Source organism: Oculina patagonica, chromosome 1 (assembly GCF_052425735.1).
Source record: "Oculina patagonica isolate OP01 chromosome 1, crgOcupat, whole genome shotgun sequence".
NCBI lineage: Eukaryota > Metazoa > Cnidaria > Anthozoa > Scleractinia > Oculinidae > Oculina > Oculina patagonica.
The window spans coordinates 1,563,587-1,582,303 of NC_135758.1; the positions used below are offsets into that span (position 1 = coordinate 1,563,587).

General features: G+C 38.3%; 2 protein-coding genes and 1 pseudogene across 2 annotated transcripts; all 3 read left to right on the plus strand.

Annotated features, from left to right (window-relative positions):
• Positions 1-607, plus strand: part of LOC144647885 (adenosine receptor A3-like) — a 1,335-nt pseudogene extending 728 nt beyond the window's left edge.
• A 2,868-nt stretch (positions 608-3,475) lies between these two features.
• Positions 3,476-5,404, plus strand: LOC144647895 (adenosine receptor A3-like). The gene is made up of 3 exons (XM_078507583.1): positions 3,476-3,943; positions 4,228-4,274; positions 4,589-5,404. Exons 1-3 carry the CDS (start codon positions 3,497-3,499, stop codon positions 5,076-5,078), a joined length of 984 nt encoding a protein of 327 aa, XP_078363709.1. The 5' UTR covers positions 3,476-3,496; the 3' UTR covers positions 5,079-5,404.
• An 8,636-nt stretch (positions 5,405-14,040) lies between these two features.
• On the plus strand, positions 14,041-15,485 carry LOC144647904 (adenosine receptor A3-like). The gene has a single exon (XM_078507586.1). It carries the CDS (start codon positions 14,094-14,096, stop codon positions 15,123-15,125), a length of 1,032 nt encoding a protein of 343 aa, XP_078363712.1. The 5' UTR covers positions 14,041-14,093; the 3' UTR covers positions 15,126-15,485.
• Positions 15,486-18,717: the final 3,232 nt, after the last annotated feature.

Here is an 18,717-nt window from a genome sequence, read left to right on the forward strand (position 1 = left end):
TGAATTATCTTATGTTTGTCCTTAATGTCCCGATACCGTTAAGATTCTATTACATGATAAACGTTGTAAATTACTCGAACTCTTTTGTAAATCCAATTGTGTACGCATTACGAATTCCTGAGTTTAAACAAGCGCTGTCTTTGTGCTGTCTTGTAAGGGGAGCGACTATAGAAGAAGAAGGTGGCGAAAGAAGAAATAACGCGACTACTGCTGTAAGGTCGGCGACAAAGCTTAGAACATTACAAACAGATCCCAGTCACATTAACTTGGCGTTTGAACAGGAAGTTATGGATACAAAACTGTAATCAACAGAGAAGAGAGAAACGCTGAATTGCATAATGTCAGTTGTTACTTGTACTGGCCTATGAAGTGAAAACGTTTTTTTCTGTCATAGAGTTTTGTACATTAATTTTATTTCCATGCATATTTGATGCTGTTCTTATTTAAACTTTAAGAGTATAATTTCTTGCCAAAGAGTTGAACACAAAGCTGAACACCTAACTAATAGACTGACTTTTCGAGTCCGGTGAACTAAACATTGGTTGGCCTCTACACACAGAGTCAAGCAACTGTAGCTTCATGGAGGACTATCTTCATTATCCTAAAATCTGTCCAGATGCCAGGGATTTCTTGGCATGGCTCATCTCAACGGATGGTATATATATAAATATATATGATCGCATTACAGTAAAGTAATGTTTTTTTTAATTTGTTAAAACAATAAAAGTTGAATGAAATTAGATTCTACTTTTTGGCGTTTATAGCTATTCTTCTAAATAACTTTTGTCATAGCGCATTTGAACACCGTTTTTTGTTTTTTAAGATGCTTCCGTCGTATTGCTCGACCTGAGAAGTGTTTGGCTTTCAATACCGCTAACAAAAAACACAGTTATTGAAACCATCTGGAACGCGGCACAAAGATCTTTAAAATTGTTTGCGGTATTTGCATAAAACGTTTACTAAGTTTCCCGTTTGCAAAACTGAATCAATTTCGTGACAAATTTACGAGTAGTGCTGACCGGCGTAACATGTTACATGCACTCAAACACAATTAATTTTGCGATAAACATCTAATACAATGTATGTATTTTGATGCACATTTTTGGTATTAAAGCTGCCGGGTTATTAACAGTCGATTTAATTTCTCTGAAGATGAGAATAGTCTATGATTACTTCCTACACAATTGTGGAAGTCATTTTAGTAGATCGAAGCCTGGTTAATATCGGTGAGATTTTAGAAATTGTCAAAAATGGCACGGTTGTCAGCAGATCTAAAAGTGGCAAGGGTCCAAGGGTCCTTCTTTCGTGCTCTCCAAACTTCCCGCGTGCACCATAACTCGTGCACACAAGCAAGTAGTTTCTAGCGCAGCGACGCAATGTTTCAATTTTGTTGAAAAATTGGCCGAATCCCAGATTTGAAAATTAAAGCCCCAGGGCATGACGCTCAATTTTACATGCCCTAAAATGAATTTCTCTTGTTGTTCATTTATTTCATTAAACTACATGCCCAGAGCACGCAAAACAACGGTCTATGCAAAAAGCAGCCAGGTAACGCCGTTTTTTGACGAGCAGGGCATAGAGAATCAATTTTCATGCAAACAATACCAATTACATTTTCTTTATCATACATGTTTACTTTCTAAGCCGTTAGTACTTGTTCTAATTTTAGAAGTGGGGAGTTCCGTTGTAAGTTTGCATGCTATTAAACAATGAAACTATTTATTCACATCGCGTCCGCGGACAAGAGTTTGTTATAATAGATGTCATCTACTCTAATTTGAAAATACGCGTTATTTAAAGATTTCACATGTTGATCTCGATGCTTGGCCTTCCAACAGGGTGAAACCTGACTCGTTTTGTATGACGTGTTCCTTGGTAAACAAGATAACTTTTACTCGTGCATTTAAGTGCTTTCATATTATCATAAACGCCATGTTTAATTTTTGGGAAAAATTATGCAACGTGCGTTAAATCAGTAACGGCTTCTGGAAAATAAAACGTTTTTTATTTAAAATAAGACAAAACCGACGATAAATAAGCTACGCCTTGGATACCCCATCCTCGTCACTGAATTTAAACTGTCAACGGTAATCCCTCTTCTAATAAGGATAAGAACTTTTTTGTAAATTCGTGAACAAAAACTGGAGCAAACACCTGTTCTTTTAATTATATGTGTAATTATAAATTAGTTTCTCATTTAAACAGTATTTTCGGCAGCTAACGTCAAGGTGGCTTAGTCAGCGAGTATTGGCCATCTTACGAAGGAGACCAAAATAGATAACTTACTACGACGTGCAGTTCTTTCTGCTAGTCAAAACAGAAAGAACAAAGCGTCAACGTTTTTATCGTTGAGAAAAACTAAAAAAATGGACAAAGCATTAGCAGATAACACCAGCGAGGAGAATGCAACTGCTTCGACAATGATTGTTGGTTCCAAGGCAGAAGGCATTGCATTGTGTAGCGCTTTTATCTTGGCATCTGTGTTAATCGTAGTTGGAAACCTGCTCACAATTTGTCCTCTTTGCAGTTAACAAGGGATTTGATATGATGTTTGGAACTGTGTCTCTACCAATTTACATTAATTATTTTGCTGGCTCACTAACACACATTTAACTCTGGAGATTAACCCATTATTACCCCTGAAAAACGGACGAAAATTTCTTTTTTCGCACTGTAATTTTCATTAAGTGAAAACTACTTAGTAGTCAGTCAGATTTTAGCTGGTTAAGTTGTTGTTTTTTTTAAAATAAATTAGTTATTCTAATTTAAGTCAAGGGTTGCAACCAGTTGGCTAGTACTTTTTCTCTGCAGGTTTGTATGAAAATCAGGCTTTAAACTTAATTCTACATTAGCTAGTACAGACAGTTTTCTTCTCGATGGCTGTAGAACTTGTTCTTATTTTATAAGTGACATCCTGGTCAGCGTTCAAGAAGTTCTGTTGTAAAATGTGCAGGTAGATAAATGGATTAAACAAAATTTTCATTCACATCACGTCCGCATGTCATAGATGTCAACTCAACCGATTTGAAAAGACGAGTTAATTAAAGATTTTATGGGTTCGTCAACGATGATTGGCCTTCCAACATAGGAAATACCTGCATAGTTTCCTGTGACGTGCTCCTTGGTAAACAAGATAACTTTTACCTATGCATTTACTTGTTTATTTCTGCCAACGCTAACGGTTTTTGCAAAAAAAATATTTACACACCTTTTTCCTTCCTAGAAACAACCGACGATAAATAAACTACGCCCCACATAACTCGCAACGACAAATCCTTATTTTTATTTGGATTTTTAATTTATTTCTTATTTAAACTATTTTTGGCAGGTTGCCACAAAGTGGCTCGCTCAGCGATGATTGGCCATTTTAACAGAAAAAAAACTATATAACTTACTGGGACGTGCTTCATTCCTTGCCGTTTAACAAAGCAGCTTTGGCCTACATCAACGAAATCACAAAATGTAAACGTTTCCCTCGGTCAGTTAAAACTCAAAAATGAACAACACGTCAGTGGCCAACACTAGCGCGAAGAATGCAACTGATTCATCAATGATCATTCCTTCCAAAGCAGAAGGCATCGCACTGTGCAGCGCTTTTATTTTGGCATCAGTGTTTATTTCCATAGGAAACCTGCTCACCATTGTTCTCTTTACAGTTAACAAGACACTTCGTAAGAAAAGTTTATTTCTAGTCATCAATATGGCGTTTGCTGATCTGATGTTAGGAACTGTGACTCTGCCAATTTACATTTACGATGTCGGGACTTATTATCATCTATGGACGGGAGGATGGACGATGTCTTTGTATATTTTCTACATGAGCGTTGATACCTTTTTCTCGCAGGCCTCGCTAATTTCTGCAGCATTCATATCTGGCGAGAGATTTTACGCCATATATTGGCCGTTTAAGCACAGAACACTATCAAAGCGAGCATACCGCATTGTTATTTTTTCTTATTTAAACTATTTTTGGCAGGTTGCCACAAAGTGGCTCGCTCAGCGACGGTCCTTTTTAACAGGAAAAATATAACTATATAGCTTACTGGGACGTGCTTCTCCCCTTGCCGACAAACACAGAAGCTTTGGTCCACATCAACGAACGGAAGCGATAAAGCGCAAACGTTTTTATCGGTCAGTTAAAACTCAAAAATGAACAACACTTCAGTGGCTAACACTAGCTTGCAACTGGAGAATGCGACTGAATCCTCAATGACTGTTCCTTCCAAGGCAGAAGGTATCGCATGGTGCAGCGCTTTTATCTTGGCAGGTTTGTTTATTGTCGTGGGAAACTTGCTCACCATTATTCTCTTTGCACGTAACAAGAGGCTTCGTAAGAAAAGTTTATTTCTAGTCATCAACATGGCGTTTGCCGATCTGATTTTCAGCTATGGACAGTAAGTATGAGCACGCCTTTGGCGTATTTCTTCGCTACCGTTGACAGCGTTTCCATGACAGCTACATTAATTTCTGCGACCTTCATATAAGGAGAGAGATTTTACGCCGTATATTGGCCGTTTAGGCATCGAACACTGTCAGTGCGAGCATACTGCGTCGTTATGTTCCTGGTGTGGACCATTCCTCTCTTTGAAATCGGTTTAAGTCTCCTGATTTCATCTAAACATTATCACACTGTTTGGGTGTCATACGGCGTGGCTTTAACATTCATCATATGTAGTTGCAACGTCGGCATTTGGAGAAAGTTTAAAAACGGAAGGTTCGCTTCACACCAGGAAAACAGAGTCTTGCAGAACAAACGCTTAACAAAGACCTTGATGTTTGTTTCTATTCTTGCTTTGCTGTCGTGGCTCCCTTTGATTATTATCGGCGCTTTAATCCTCGTTTTAGATGTTCCTGTATCTTTAAAATATAATATTATTGCCAGCTTTTTAAATTATTCCAACTCTTTTGTAAACCCAATCGTGTATTCATTAAGAATTCCTGAGTTTAAACAAGCTCTGGTTTTGTGCTGTCTTGGAAGGGAAGCGGCGATGAACGAAGATAGAAATAACACGGCTGCTGCTGTGAAACCAGCGACACAGCTAAGAACATTACGAACAGATCCAGGGCACCGAAACTAAACATTAGTCGGCTTCCACACACAGAGCAAAAATTTCAACAAACTGTAACTGTAGCTTCATGGAGGACTATCTGCATTATCCTAAACCTAGTTGATCAAAATGATAATATAGAAGGAAATGAAAATACAGTCGAAGCTCTCTTAACGGACACTCTCGTAAGCGGACAGCTCTACTTACGGCCGCCTTGTTTGAAACCCCGTTTTAACTCCCATACAAACTCTGTATTTTTACATTCTCGTAAGCGGACATTCCCGTAAGCGGCGGCGGACACATTCAGAGATTACGACTTCGACTTTTTCTTTGTTTTTAAGCTCCCATAAGCGGACACCCCCAAAGAAAATCCTATAAACAACCTCTGTATCTTGTTTTTATCAATCAACTTTACATCACCGTTTGTCACAATGATTTTACAGTAATTACAGTACCATATTTCAGTGTTTGTTTTGTCGACATCCACGTCCAGTTACATTTCGAAACACCACTTACATGCATATTAGCATTATGTTAGCTGGGCAAGCTCCCGTAAGCGGCCATCTATCCCATACACCTCTAGTGGCCGCTTACGAGAACCATTCTGGTAAGCGGCCAGCTCCAGTTGCGGACACTTTTTTCGCGTCCCGAGGGTGTCCGCTTACGAGAGCTTCGACTGTAGATTAAAGAAGTTAATATTAAAAAATGAATGGTTGAAAATGTTCTCTTTACTTTGTTTTACTCGTACATTGTTGTCGTTATTTCGCGTAGTCGAGCACTGTTTTTGGTATTTTTGCTTTTGCTAACGATTCTCCCGGGCGATTCTCCTATGATCGTTCTCGGATCCTCAGTTTAGCTGCGGTACTCCACATTAGAACACGTTTAGTTTTTCCGAATTGGAATCAGTTCTGTGACAAATCTACGAGAAGTACAGTGCTGACGGTCGCTGCAGCAAATTTAAAAACATGGTAGTGATATTAGTATCATCAGGAGGTATCTGGTATCATTGTTATCATTGTTATCTGGTATCATTGTTATGCTTTTCTACTATTTATTGTCAGTACGGACAAGTACACACGAGGCCATATTTGGATGTTTATTTCGGTACTTATCACCCTGTTCCAAAACAGTTACAGACTTCCGAAAAAGTTCTTTGAGGTATCGAGCTGTACGTTTTCTTTGAGTATAAATAATTCAGGGCTCGATCAGCTTGTAGTTGGTTAATTTATTTTTTTGTGTTTTTTTTTTTACCTTTTCCTTCGATCGATGCCGGCTACGTATTCTTCTTTAATTACCAACTTCCTGAGAACATTTATTCTACAGTTTTAAAGTTAAGTGGAAAAGACAACCGTCAGTTCTTTATAAAATTTTACGTTTGGTCACTATATATAAAGTGTATCGCTTGTGCCAAAAAGGCCGGCGATGGCTTATCAATTTTTTATGACATGAATATAGCCCAGAATATTGCCCTTAAAACTGTTTACCCTTGGATGACATTAAGGTAAAGCGGAGAAAAATTTTAAGAGGGCGTCTTCCTGAAAAGCACCCACTCAATTTCGCGTAAAAAATAATTTTGCCTGAAACTCTGTCAACTGAAAAACTATACTGAGGTAAGAACTAAAACAGATTTGGTATGATTTGAAATAATTTTCTGGACGCGTTAGGAGCCATAAAGTATTTTCCCTTGTCAGCGCCCGTCAAAACGTCTCGAAAATTGAACAATAGGCACTTTTCGTAACACTGTAAAATATTTATTTCGCATCATCTAGCCACAAATTTTGTATCAACTTGCTCATAAACCTTTCTAGTTTTCCATGACAGTCACAGTTGGCCTCTCAAAATCGAGCGTATTATGAACACTACCAATCGCCATCGAGCGAAGGCTGGCTTGGATTTAGAGGCTATTTTTTTCAGTTCTGTAGCAGCTATCGTAAGGTTTTCTGTGATTGGCCCGAGATGTGTGAAAGGTAGCGACGGTAGCAAACCAATAATATTGCTCATAGGGAGTCACGTGGTTCATCAGCGTTGCTGTAGTCATGGAGTCATTCAAATATCGCTTTTTGCTTTTGGTCTCAGATTTGCGGCATTTATATTTCATAGTATCCAGGGTATCCTGAGTATCCAGGGTATCATCCAGGGTATCCAGGGTATCCAGGGTATCCAAGGTATTCTGGGTATCCAGGGTATCATCCAGGGTAACCTAGGTATCCAGGGTATCCTGAGTATCCAGGGTATCAAGGGTATCCAGAGTATCCAGAGTATCCAGGGTATTCTAAGTATCCAGGATATCCTGAGTATCCTGAGTCACAAATGCTACTTTATCAGCTGCAACAGTTCTTTTCATATCCGTCACCAATAATCGTCCAAATTCCCCTTCAAAATTGCTTAGAAGCAATAAATCCATTGTATAGTAGATCTGTAATACACCCAAGAGTTGTTGAAAATGGAGTACCAAAAAAGAATAATATATAAAATAGAATTTCTCGTTAACTTCATCTGACTAAACTGACATCCAGTGAAAAAGTTTGAGTTGATATTATAAACTCGCCATTTGCATGAAATGTAAAGTAGGGAGGTTGCCAAATAAACGTCTTGCTGAATTAGTAAAAACTAAACAAACCAATCAAATAAATCAAAGGAAACATTAAAATTATTAATAATACTGCTTCCGTAAATACTCGCGTCTGATTGGTTGACTTCAAAACGTTATGATTATCCCAAATTGTATCGCACGGGTTTTTGGTTCTTTTTTTGGAATAACTGGTTTCTCAAGAAGGGAATTGCAGACGAAATCGAAATTACGAGCCGAATAAGCTTCACGCTTTGCTTGAGTGAATTTATTTACGCCGAATTCAAAAACAAGCACATTGGCCAATACGGACCAAATAGCCTCAAACAAGTAATGACTACATCGCTTAAACACTTGTCGAAAGGCACTGCATGTACTTAGAGAACAGAACGTATAGGCTTTCTATTGTATAGGACAGAGAATTGTTTCGTCCAAGGAAGTGTTGAAGGGAAAGGGAAACAGCTTCACTCGGCTGGCCGTCGAAAGCGTTCAAGCTCGACAAATATAGGAAGCAGAAGAAAATCTCTGAAAGAGGTAAAACCCAGGATCTTTTATCAGACAATTAGTTTGACTATTTAGCCAGATTTTTCGGCTAAAAAAACTTTTAAAACATCGAGAAACCTGTACGTTGTTTGGGCTTTGACCTTATTTTGAATGAACGCGTGATAATATTTGCCACGTTTGAATACATAGATTTGCGCATGATATTTTCTCGCAATTTTTTTTCATAAATATTATTAATACGTAATCACACGATTTTTCTCGTGCAGTTTGCGATAAATAAGCACTCGTAATTTTTTAAAAGACTACAAATTACACTCGCCCTACTGGCTTGTGCAGTTTTGTTAGCCTTTGAAAAATTGACTTGTGCTTATTCATCCCAAATTGCACTCGAAATCATGTGATTACATTTACAAAGCTGGTCAAAACTTGAGGGGGCTACGCGTGAAGACTTATGCCCATGCCTGGCCCAGGGACAGAGCTTTTAGCTGGTGGCTGGCTGGCGGCTGGCATTGAAAAGCAAGGGGGAGGGGTGGGGCTAGATTTGGTACACTGAGTGTTTTACTTTACTCTTTCTTGCATGTTCTAGTGTTGAACCCTGTCTGTTGGCTAAGCTGCTTTCCTTGGTGGGATGCGAGCCTTTGGAAAGAGGGCCACCCCCTGAGAGAGCCGAGGTCTGGCGGTGCTCGTCCAGTTGCAATGGGCCGGCCAGGGTGGTGCCCTGGGGAAGTGTGCCCAGCCGACCAGGTCGGAGCTCTTTGCAGGTATGTTTATGCAAATCCAGTCAGATTTATTTTGTTCTGAATGTTGGATAAAATAAACCCAGAATAGTTCGTGAATGGTATTGTCTATTTCACGTCAAAAGAAAGAGTAGACTAAGGCCATGCCATTGTATTTCTCCGTTTAGCGTCGTTCAACGAGCTTTTGCAAATATCAATAGAGCAAACCTGACTGTGTGATTTAGCAAAGACCACTTGGATATGTCCAAGCCATTTAAACCTACCACTAGGTCATACCCACGCGATCGCTCGCCTGTAGCTATGTAGCTAATCATTCACCTATTTTAAAATATTTACGAATACTCTGCGCTCTGTTTGTGTGAAATATTTATTTTGTGTTATTCAAGCGTTTGGCTCGGAACGAGTACCGGTCGTACAATTTACCTGGAACGTGTTGAATAATGCAAAACAACGACATTTTTTCTGGACAGTATTCCAATTTTTGTTTTGAGTTTATTTTGGGAATCGAAACGAAAATTGCAAGCCCAGCAAGAATGTGTCAAGGCACGGAAAATAAGTCAACGCACCAGGGAAATTACCTGGTAAAACACTTGAATGAAACAAAATTATACATTTCACACTAAACAGAGAGCAGAGTGTTCATGTCAAGCGGGTGATCGCTAGTAAACATCAAATCTTGCGTGACCGCGACAAAGGAGCCGAATGGGCAGCGTGGGTCTGAAACAATTTTATTACCGGTTAAAAAAATGCCAGCCAGATTATGAACCAGCTGCGCACGGTTAGAAATATTGTTTTCAACCATAAACGTTTGAGTTAAAAACTTTCATTTTTCTTTTCTTCTATGATAACATTATTGCAATGCGCGGTATACAATTCTAAATATTTAACAACACAACTTTGTCCACACTGTACCTTATCACATTAAAATTTTGTAGCAGATTCATTTTGCAAACGTGCTTCTGATTTTAGGCGTGAGTTGCTTTTTCGTTTTGGAAGAAAGAATTTTTGGAGACAGGCAATGTTTGCGACATAAAGAATGTTGTGCCAAAACGGCCAGCGATAGCTTATCAATTTTTAATGATACGAATAATGCCCAGAATATTGCCCTTAAAACTGTTTGCCATTGGATGACATAAAGGTAAAGCCGAGAAAAAGTTCAATTTCAGCCAGTATTCTTTTTATTTACATTTTGATAGTTTTGTATTAAAGCAAAAAAACACATGTTTTTAATCAATACACATGAAGACACTCGGCGCGTTCAATAAGGGAATACATTTTAACATTCAATACGGTGAGCATTGAACATTACGATGACTGTCTGCTGTAGCTGCAACTGTCCCATGTCCTGAACTTGTCTTTTCAAGCCATATTTTCAGTATTTGTAAAAAAAGGACAGAAATATAGGACAACATGGTACACTTCAGATGCGTGGAAAGAGAATAAATTGCACAAACGGTAATATTTCAGCAAAAAGCTTTCAGTAACGGGCATTTTTTATTAAATTGGTCAGCTATCAACAGGAGAAAAAAATCTTCCTGCTCAGCTAGTTATGAGAAAATGCTCATTTCCTGCGCTCGATGAGTAATTGAGCAAACATCCTGTATTCAAATCAATTTGTAAAATTAAAAAGAGAAAAGAACAACACAGCTCTATGCACATTATATAGAAAGGATGACCTGCATTATCGTTTTCGGCTCGTCAGCAGAGAATGGCTGCAAATGCGTATACTAATGTTTTGACAGAAAGCCCCAACGTTAAAAGAAACGTTAACTAGTCAAAGGAGACATTATGTGTTACAGCTGGTAACATCCATTAAGGCCAAGTAAAAAAAATGTTTCTCGTCGGGATTTTTATAAAAAAGCGAGCGGGCGGGCGCTTTTGTTGTTATTTGTTACTTCCTCCATCGTCAAATTCTCCAGAAGCAAACTTGCAAAAAAAATCCTGCAAGATAATTGACCTATCCAGTGCGGCCCTAGCGTACCAAGGCTTTCAAATTTTGGCCTGAGTTCGTGTTTTTTTCGTTTCAACTTTTCCAATAGCAAATAATAAAAAAGAAGGCGGCCCCAAAAAAATAAAGCGGGCGGGGACGAGAAACATTTATTTTTTTTTTACTTGGCCTAATGGAACATTGTTGACATAGTTTAATTCCCCCTGTCCGCACATGTCACTTGGTCCTCAGTCCAGCATAATCATAACAGAACTCCTATTTTCCTCGGCTAGTAACAACAATCTTTCACTGATCGGTCATCGTCAAACTTGAGTCGGCGTTTTCGTCGTTTAGTAGGACTCAAAAATGAACAACGCATCAGCAGCTAACACTAGTGCAAAGAACGCGACTGGTTCGACAATGACTGTTCTTTCAAAGGCCTGTGAAGTGAAAACAGTTTTTTTCTGTCATAGAGTTTTGTACATAATTTTTTTCTCTTGCATATTAGATGCTGTTCAAAAGAACAATCTCTTGCCAAAGAGTTTAACACGAAGCTGAACACCCAGACTGACTTAGAGTCTGAGTTTCTAGTCCGGTGAACTAAACATTGGTCGGCCTCTACACACAGAGCAAAAATATCAAGAAACTGTAGCTTCATGGGTGACTATCTACATTATCTTTAACCTAGTTGATTAAAATATACGTGATAATATAGAGGCAAATGTAAATAGATTAGAGAAGATAATATTAAAAGATGAATGGTTGAAAATGGTCTCTTTACTTTGTTTTACTCGTACATTTTTGGGCGTTTTTTCGCGTAGTCGAGCACTGTTTTTGGTCTTTTTGCTTTTGCTAACGATTCTCCTATGATCGTTCTTGGATCCTCAGTTTAGCTGCGGTACTCTGCATTAGAAAACGTTTAGTTTTCCCGAATTGGAATCAGTTCCTTCTCCGCCACAAAGTTAGATTGGAAGATACAGTCCGACCTCTATTAGGCGGCCATCCTCGGGACTTTGAAAAATGGCCGCTTAATAGAAGTTGGCCGCTTAATAGAGGTACAATATAAATTTGATAGGAATGGCAGTAAACGTGATTTTATAGCAAAATGCTTTTAAAAAGTGAACAGATATGAAGATAAATCCAAAATTCATTGTAACAAAACATCAAGTGCATTTCCAGCCCATGCATAGTTCTAGCTCTAACACAGAGGGTACGTAGTTGAAATGTACAGTATTTCTTCCCGTTGATAATGTACAGAAAAATATTCAAAACATCGTTGACAAGTTTCTTAGGCCTTTTTGCATCAACAGTTAGTATGTGAAAAAAATTAGCTCAAGATATTTCACGGACGATGTATATCATCTGTCACCATAATTTGTAATCAAGAATTTGCTGGCCGCTTAATGGAGGTAGAAAACCATATAAATAATACACTTGCGACAGCAAAAAGGTGGCCGCGGCCGCTTAATAGAGGTGGCCGTTGAATAGAGGTATCAAATACAGCAGTTTAGTGACAAATAATTGGGACTTTGGAAAGTGGCCGCTTAATGGAGGGTGGCCGCTTAATAGGTGGCCGCTTAATAGAGGTCGGACTGTAATATAAATGTCAATAGAAGTAAATTTTAGCAAATAGCTTTCAGGGAAGAACAATCAAGCTTAATACGAAGTGTTGCAAAGCATTCATTTTTTTTTTTTTTTTTTACGAAATTGGTCATAAAATTTTGATCAAATTTGTTATCAGCTATCATTTTGTCCTCGTGCCGAGCTAGTCGTTAGAAAATTCATTTTCCCCGCTCGCCGAGTAATTAGGCATACGTCCTGTGTTCAGTTTAATTTGTAAACATTATCTACCTGCATTATACGGTTGTTAGGCCCGTCATCAGAGGAAGGCTGTAGATGCGTTACACCTGCTTTCACAATAAAACACCTCGAATTTCTGTCAAGACTATCACATTATCACCCCAGAAAAAAGGACGCATATCCCCAATAATTTCCCCTAGGTACTGTTATTGCACTGTTATTTTCAATGAGTAAAAATTAGTTGATATTCAATCAGCTTTCAGCTGGTTAAGTTGTTGTTTTAAATGAGGTTTTCTCTATTATTTTCAATGAATTTAATAAAAACCAGTTAAGAGCTGAAATCAGTTGGCTATTAATTTTTGTCGGCATAAAATGGTTTTGTATGAAATTAATTCCGCGTTAGCTATTACAGTTATTTTTTTTCTCCAAGGCTGTAGTTCTAATTTTAAGTGACATCCTCGTCAGCGTGCATGTAGATAATGTTATTAAACACAATTGTTATTCACATCGCGTCCGCAGACAAGAGCTTGTCATAGATGGCTCAACCAATTTGAAAAGACGCGTTTACTAAAAATATCATGGGTCGGTCAGCGATGATTGACCTTCAACAGAGGAAATACCTGAAAGAGTTTTATATGACGTGCACTACTTGGTAAACAAGGAAACTTTTACCTGCGTATTTAAGTTCTTTCATATAATTATGAAATTCCTGTTTACTTCTTGGGAAAGTTTATGCTAATGTTCAACGCCATTGATTGGTAAACAAGGAAACCTTTACCCACGTATTTAAGTTCTTTAATATAATTATGAAATTCCTGTTTACTTCTTGGGAAATTTAATGCTAATGTCCAACGTTTTTGTTCAGCGATGATTGGCCTTTCAACAGAGGAAAAACCTGCATAGTTTTCTTAGACGTGCTCCTTGGTAAACAAGATAACTTTTACCTACGCATTTGCGTGTTCGCTTATAATTATACACTTCTTGTTTAATTTTTTGGGAAACGTTATTTTAACATTGACGGTTTTTGCAAAAGAAGTATTTACACACCTTTTTCTTTGTTAGAAACAACCGACGATTAAAAAAAAACTACGCCCCGGATAACCTACCCTCGTCACTGAATTAAAACTGGCAATGACAATCCCTCTACTGATAGATTCAGGTAAATGATAATTTAAGGTGCAAAATAAACTGTAATACCATCATAAAATACAACAAGCGAATTCACCGACAATAAGAATACTTAGTACATTCATGAACAAAAACTGGAGCAAACACCTGTTTTCTTATTTTTATGAAGAATATTAATTTATTTCTTATTTAAACAGTATTTTTGGCAGGTTGCGTCAAACTGGCTTGCTTAGCGATGATTGGCCTTTTTAACAGGCAAAATAAAACTATATAGCTTACTGTGAGGTGCTTCATTCCTTGCCGTTAAACACAAAAGGTTTGGTTGACATCAACGAAACCACAAAGCGTAAACGTTTTCATCAGTCAGTAAAAACTTAAAAATGAACAACACGTCAGTGGCTTACACTAGCTTGGAGAATGCGACTGATTCTTCAATGATTGTTCTTTCCAAGGCAGAAGGCATCGCACTGTGCAGCGTTTTCATCTTGGAATCTGTGTTTATTGTTGTTGGAAACCTGCTCACCATTGTTCTCTTCACAGTTAACAAGACACTTCGTAAGAAAAGTTTATTTCTAGTCATCAACATGTCGTTTGCTGATCTGATGTTAGGAACTGTCTCTCTACCAATTTACATTTACAACATTGGAGCTATTTATAACCTCTGGCCCGGACGATACCCGCCGTCTTTGTCAATTTTCTACATGAGCGTTAATATTCTTTTCCCGCAGGCCTCGCTAATTTCTGCAGCATTCATATCTGGCGAGAGATTATGCGCCATATATTGGCCGTTTAAGCACAGAACACTATCAATGCGAGCATACCGCATTGTTATTTTTGTGGTGTGGACACTAGCTCTCCTTACTGCCGCTGTCTTCACTGCATTTTATCGCTTCATTTCAATAAAACATTTTGCGTATGTTTGGACACCATACACCTCGATTCTTTTATTTATTATATGTGGTTGCAACATCGGCATTTGGAGAAAGTTTCAACATGGAAGTGTTGCTTCACAACAGCAGAACAGAGCCTTACAAAACAAACGCTTAACAAAGACCTTACTGTTTATATCTGTTCTTGCTTGGCTGTCATGGCTCCCTTTAGTTATTGTGAATTTTCTTATCGTTGTCTATCGTGTCCAGATACCGTGGCTATTTTATAACCTGGTGGTCGTTGCATTTTATTCCAACTCTTTTGTAAATCCAGTTGTGTATGCATTAAGAATTCCTGAGTTTAAACAAGCGCTTGCTTTGTACTGTCTTGGAAGGGAAGCGGCTATAAATGGCGAGGGTGACGAAAGAAGAAATAACGCGACTGCTGCTGTGACACCGGTGACACAGCTTAGAACATTACGAACACATCCCAGTCACAGTAACTTGGCGTTTGAACAGGAAGTTATGGATACCAAACTGTAATCAACCAAGACACGAGAAACTCTGTAGTGTTGATGTAACTTGCACTGTCCTGTGAAATAAAAACTCGTTTTTCTGATATACGGTTTTGTACATAGATCTTGTTCTCATGCATATCAGATGCTGTTGTTATTTAACCTTTAAGAGTAAAATTACTTGCCAAAGAGTTCAACACGAAGCTGAACACCTAGATTGACTCAGAGTCTGAGTTTCGAGTCTGGTGAACTAAACATTGGTTGGCCTCTACACACAGAGCAAAAATGTCAAGAAACTGTAGCTTCATGGAGGACTGTCTACATTATCCTAAAACTAGTTGATCAGAATATACATGATTATATAGAAGCAAATGTTAATATATTAAAGAAGATAATATTAAAAGATTACTGGTTGAAAATGTTCTCTTTACTTTGTTTTTCTCGTACATTTTTGGCGCTATTTCGCGTAGTCAAGCATTGCTTTTGCTTTTGCTTAAACGATTCTCCTGTGATCGTTCTTGTATCCTCAGTTTAGCTGCGGTACTCCGCATTAGGAAACGTTTGGTAAGTTTTCTTCTAAGCATACAGATCCGAATTGGAATCAGTTTGGTGGCTAATCTACTAGCAAAGCTGCCGGTCGCTGCATGCATGCATATTGAACCCCAAGACAACGTAGAGATATTAGTATCATTGTTTAGTTTTTCTACCATTTATTGTCAGTACGGACAAGTACACACGAGGTCATATTTGGGTATTTTTTTTTCGGTACTTATCACGCTGTTCCAAAACAGTTACAGGCTTCCAAAAAAGTTCTTTGAGGTTTCGAGCTGTACGTTTTCTTTGAGTAAAAATATTTCAGTGCTAAATCAGCTTGTAGCTCGTTAACTTGATAAATTTACACTCTTTCGTCGATCGGTGCCGGCTAAGTGTTCTTCTTTAATTACCAACTTCCTGGGAACATTTATTATACAGTTTTAAAGTTAAGTGAAATAGACAACCGTCAGTTCTTTATAAAATTTTACGTTTGGTAACTTTATATAAAGTGTATCGCTTGTGCCAAAAAGGCCGGCGATGGCTTATCAATTTTTTATGACATGAATATAGCCAGAATATTGTCCTTAAAACTGTTTACCCTTGAATGACATTAAGGTAAAGCCGAGAAAATTTTCAAATTATCCTTTTTCATTTTATTTATATTTTGATAGTTTTGTTTTTAGGCGAAAAACACATTGTTTAATCAAACACACGAAGACACTTGGCGCGTTCAATAGGGGAATACATTTTTACATTCAATATGGTGAGCATTGAACATTACGGTGACTTTCTCATGTCCTCAGCTGATAAGAACTTGTCGTTTCAAGCCATATTTTCAGTATTTTGTAAAAAACGTACGGAAATAGGACAACATAGTTAACACCATTGCCTAAATTTAGTGAAACACAACTCATTGTTTCCGCTCCAATGTTGGATTAACGACACTTCAGGTGCGTCGAAGGAAAGTAAATTGCAGCAGACGGTAATATTCCAGCAAATAGCTTTTAGTGGAAATCAATCAAGTTTAAAGTGTTGTAACGGGTCTTTTTGATTAAATGTATTAGCTATCCACAGGATAAAATTCTCATTTCCCTGCGCTCGACGAGTAATTAAGCAAACGTCCTGTATTCAGATCAATGCGTAAACATTACTAAAAGAAAAGAACAACAAAGCTTTATGCCTATTACATAAAAAAAGTTGACCGGCAACATCGTTCTCCGGCTCGTCAGCAGAGAATGGCCGCAAATGCGTATACTAATGTTTTGACAAAAATCAAAGCTCCAACGTTAAAAGAAACGTTAACTAGTTAAAGGAGACGTTATGTGTTACAGCTGATAACATCCATTATTATATGGCTACAATAGTACGCGCGCTCTGATTGGCTGCTGAGCGGGCATTATTTTCTTGTAATGACCGGGCATTATGAAAATTTTTCTCGGCTCGACGGTTTTTTGAGTTGTGAGTAAAAGCTACTAGCGAGGGGGCAAAAACAACAAAAAATGCCGACAAAATATAACTATCTTTTCAATAACTGAAAGAAAAATATAAGCATACCGATACTTCTTTAGTATGAACGACGAAGAGAGCCACAGAGAGCGAGAGCGAGAGCGAGTTTTACCTCCAGTGTTTTTTCCCTTGATTTTTTTTGAATAGTGCTTAAAGGCCATATAATAAATAACTTATTAACCTCGTCCGTTCGGTCACTACAGGGGAATCTCAGACCTCGACCTTGATGTATTGACCTCGCTGTCGCTCGGTCAATACATCAAGACCTCGGTCTGAGATTCCCCTGTAATGACCTCACTCTCGGTTAATAAGTAGTATTTAATGGAACATTGTTGACATAGTGTAATTTCTCCTTGCCCGCACGTGTCACTTGGTCCTCAGTCCTGCATAATCATAATCCTATTTTCCTCTGCCAGTGGAAACAACATCCTATTTTCCTCTGCCAGTGGAAACAACATTCTGTCATTGGTCATCGGCAAACTTGAGTCGGCGTTTTCGTCGTTTAGTATAACTAAAAAATGAACAACGCATCAGCAGCTAACAATGGTACCAAAAACGCGACTGGTTCGACAACAATTGTTCAACAAATGCTTAAATGAAATAAAGTTTAGTAATACGTTGAGAACTGCAGAGATAAGGACAGCTAGTGTCCACACCATAAAGGTAACTATGCGGTATGCTCGCATTGACAGTGTTCGGTGCTCAAGCGGTCATTGGTCCTTGTTTCTTCGTAGTGGCTTTTGTTTGTTAAACAAAGTTTGTTTGCTCAAACAGAGTTAAAAAAATACAATGAGTTTTGACAATAAAAATTTTCCCGCCAAACTTCAGGCTGAGCTCTTTGACGTCACGCATACATTACCAGCTCCAAGATGGCGGCGTTCAGTTGTCGAGTTTTGGGCAAGATTTCGTAGGGCGCACGTTGGAGGCTAAAATTTTGGTAAATAACATATCTTTGTATAAACTTTTTATTGGCGTAAAGAAAATAAATGGCCATTCTAGAGTGAACTTCTCCTTTAACTAAAAATATCATGGGTTGGTCAGCGATAATTGACCGAGTTTTATATGACGTGCACTACTTGGTAAACAAGGAAATTTTTACCCACGTATTTAAGTGCTATCATATAATTATAAACTTCCTGTTTACTTTTTGGGAAAGTTTATGCTAATGTCATGGGCCCCAGAGGGAAGGCGAAGTCGTGGCAGACCGAGGGAGACTTGGCGAAGAACTGCCGAAAGAGAAAGAGCGGCTTTGGGTTTCGGCTCGTGGAGTGAGGCAGCGGTGGCTGCCCGCGACCGTGCAGCATGGCGGAGGAGAATGTCCGGCCCTATGCCCACTTAGGGCTTTGGCCATAATTCAAGTTATGCTAATGCCCAGCGTTTTTGATCAGCGATGATTGGCCTTCCAACAGAGGAAAAACCTGCACAGTTTTCTATGATGTTTTCCTTGGTAAACAAGATAATATTTTAAAGTTTGAATTATGCTGAATTATGCAAAAGAAAACTATTCATCAACAGTTTGACGGAGGATAAATATTATTTGTAAATTTATCAACAAAACCTGGAGCAAATACCTGTTTTCT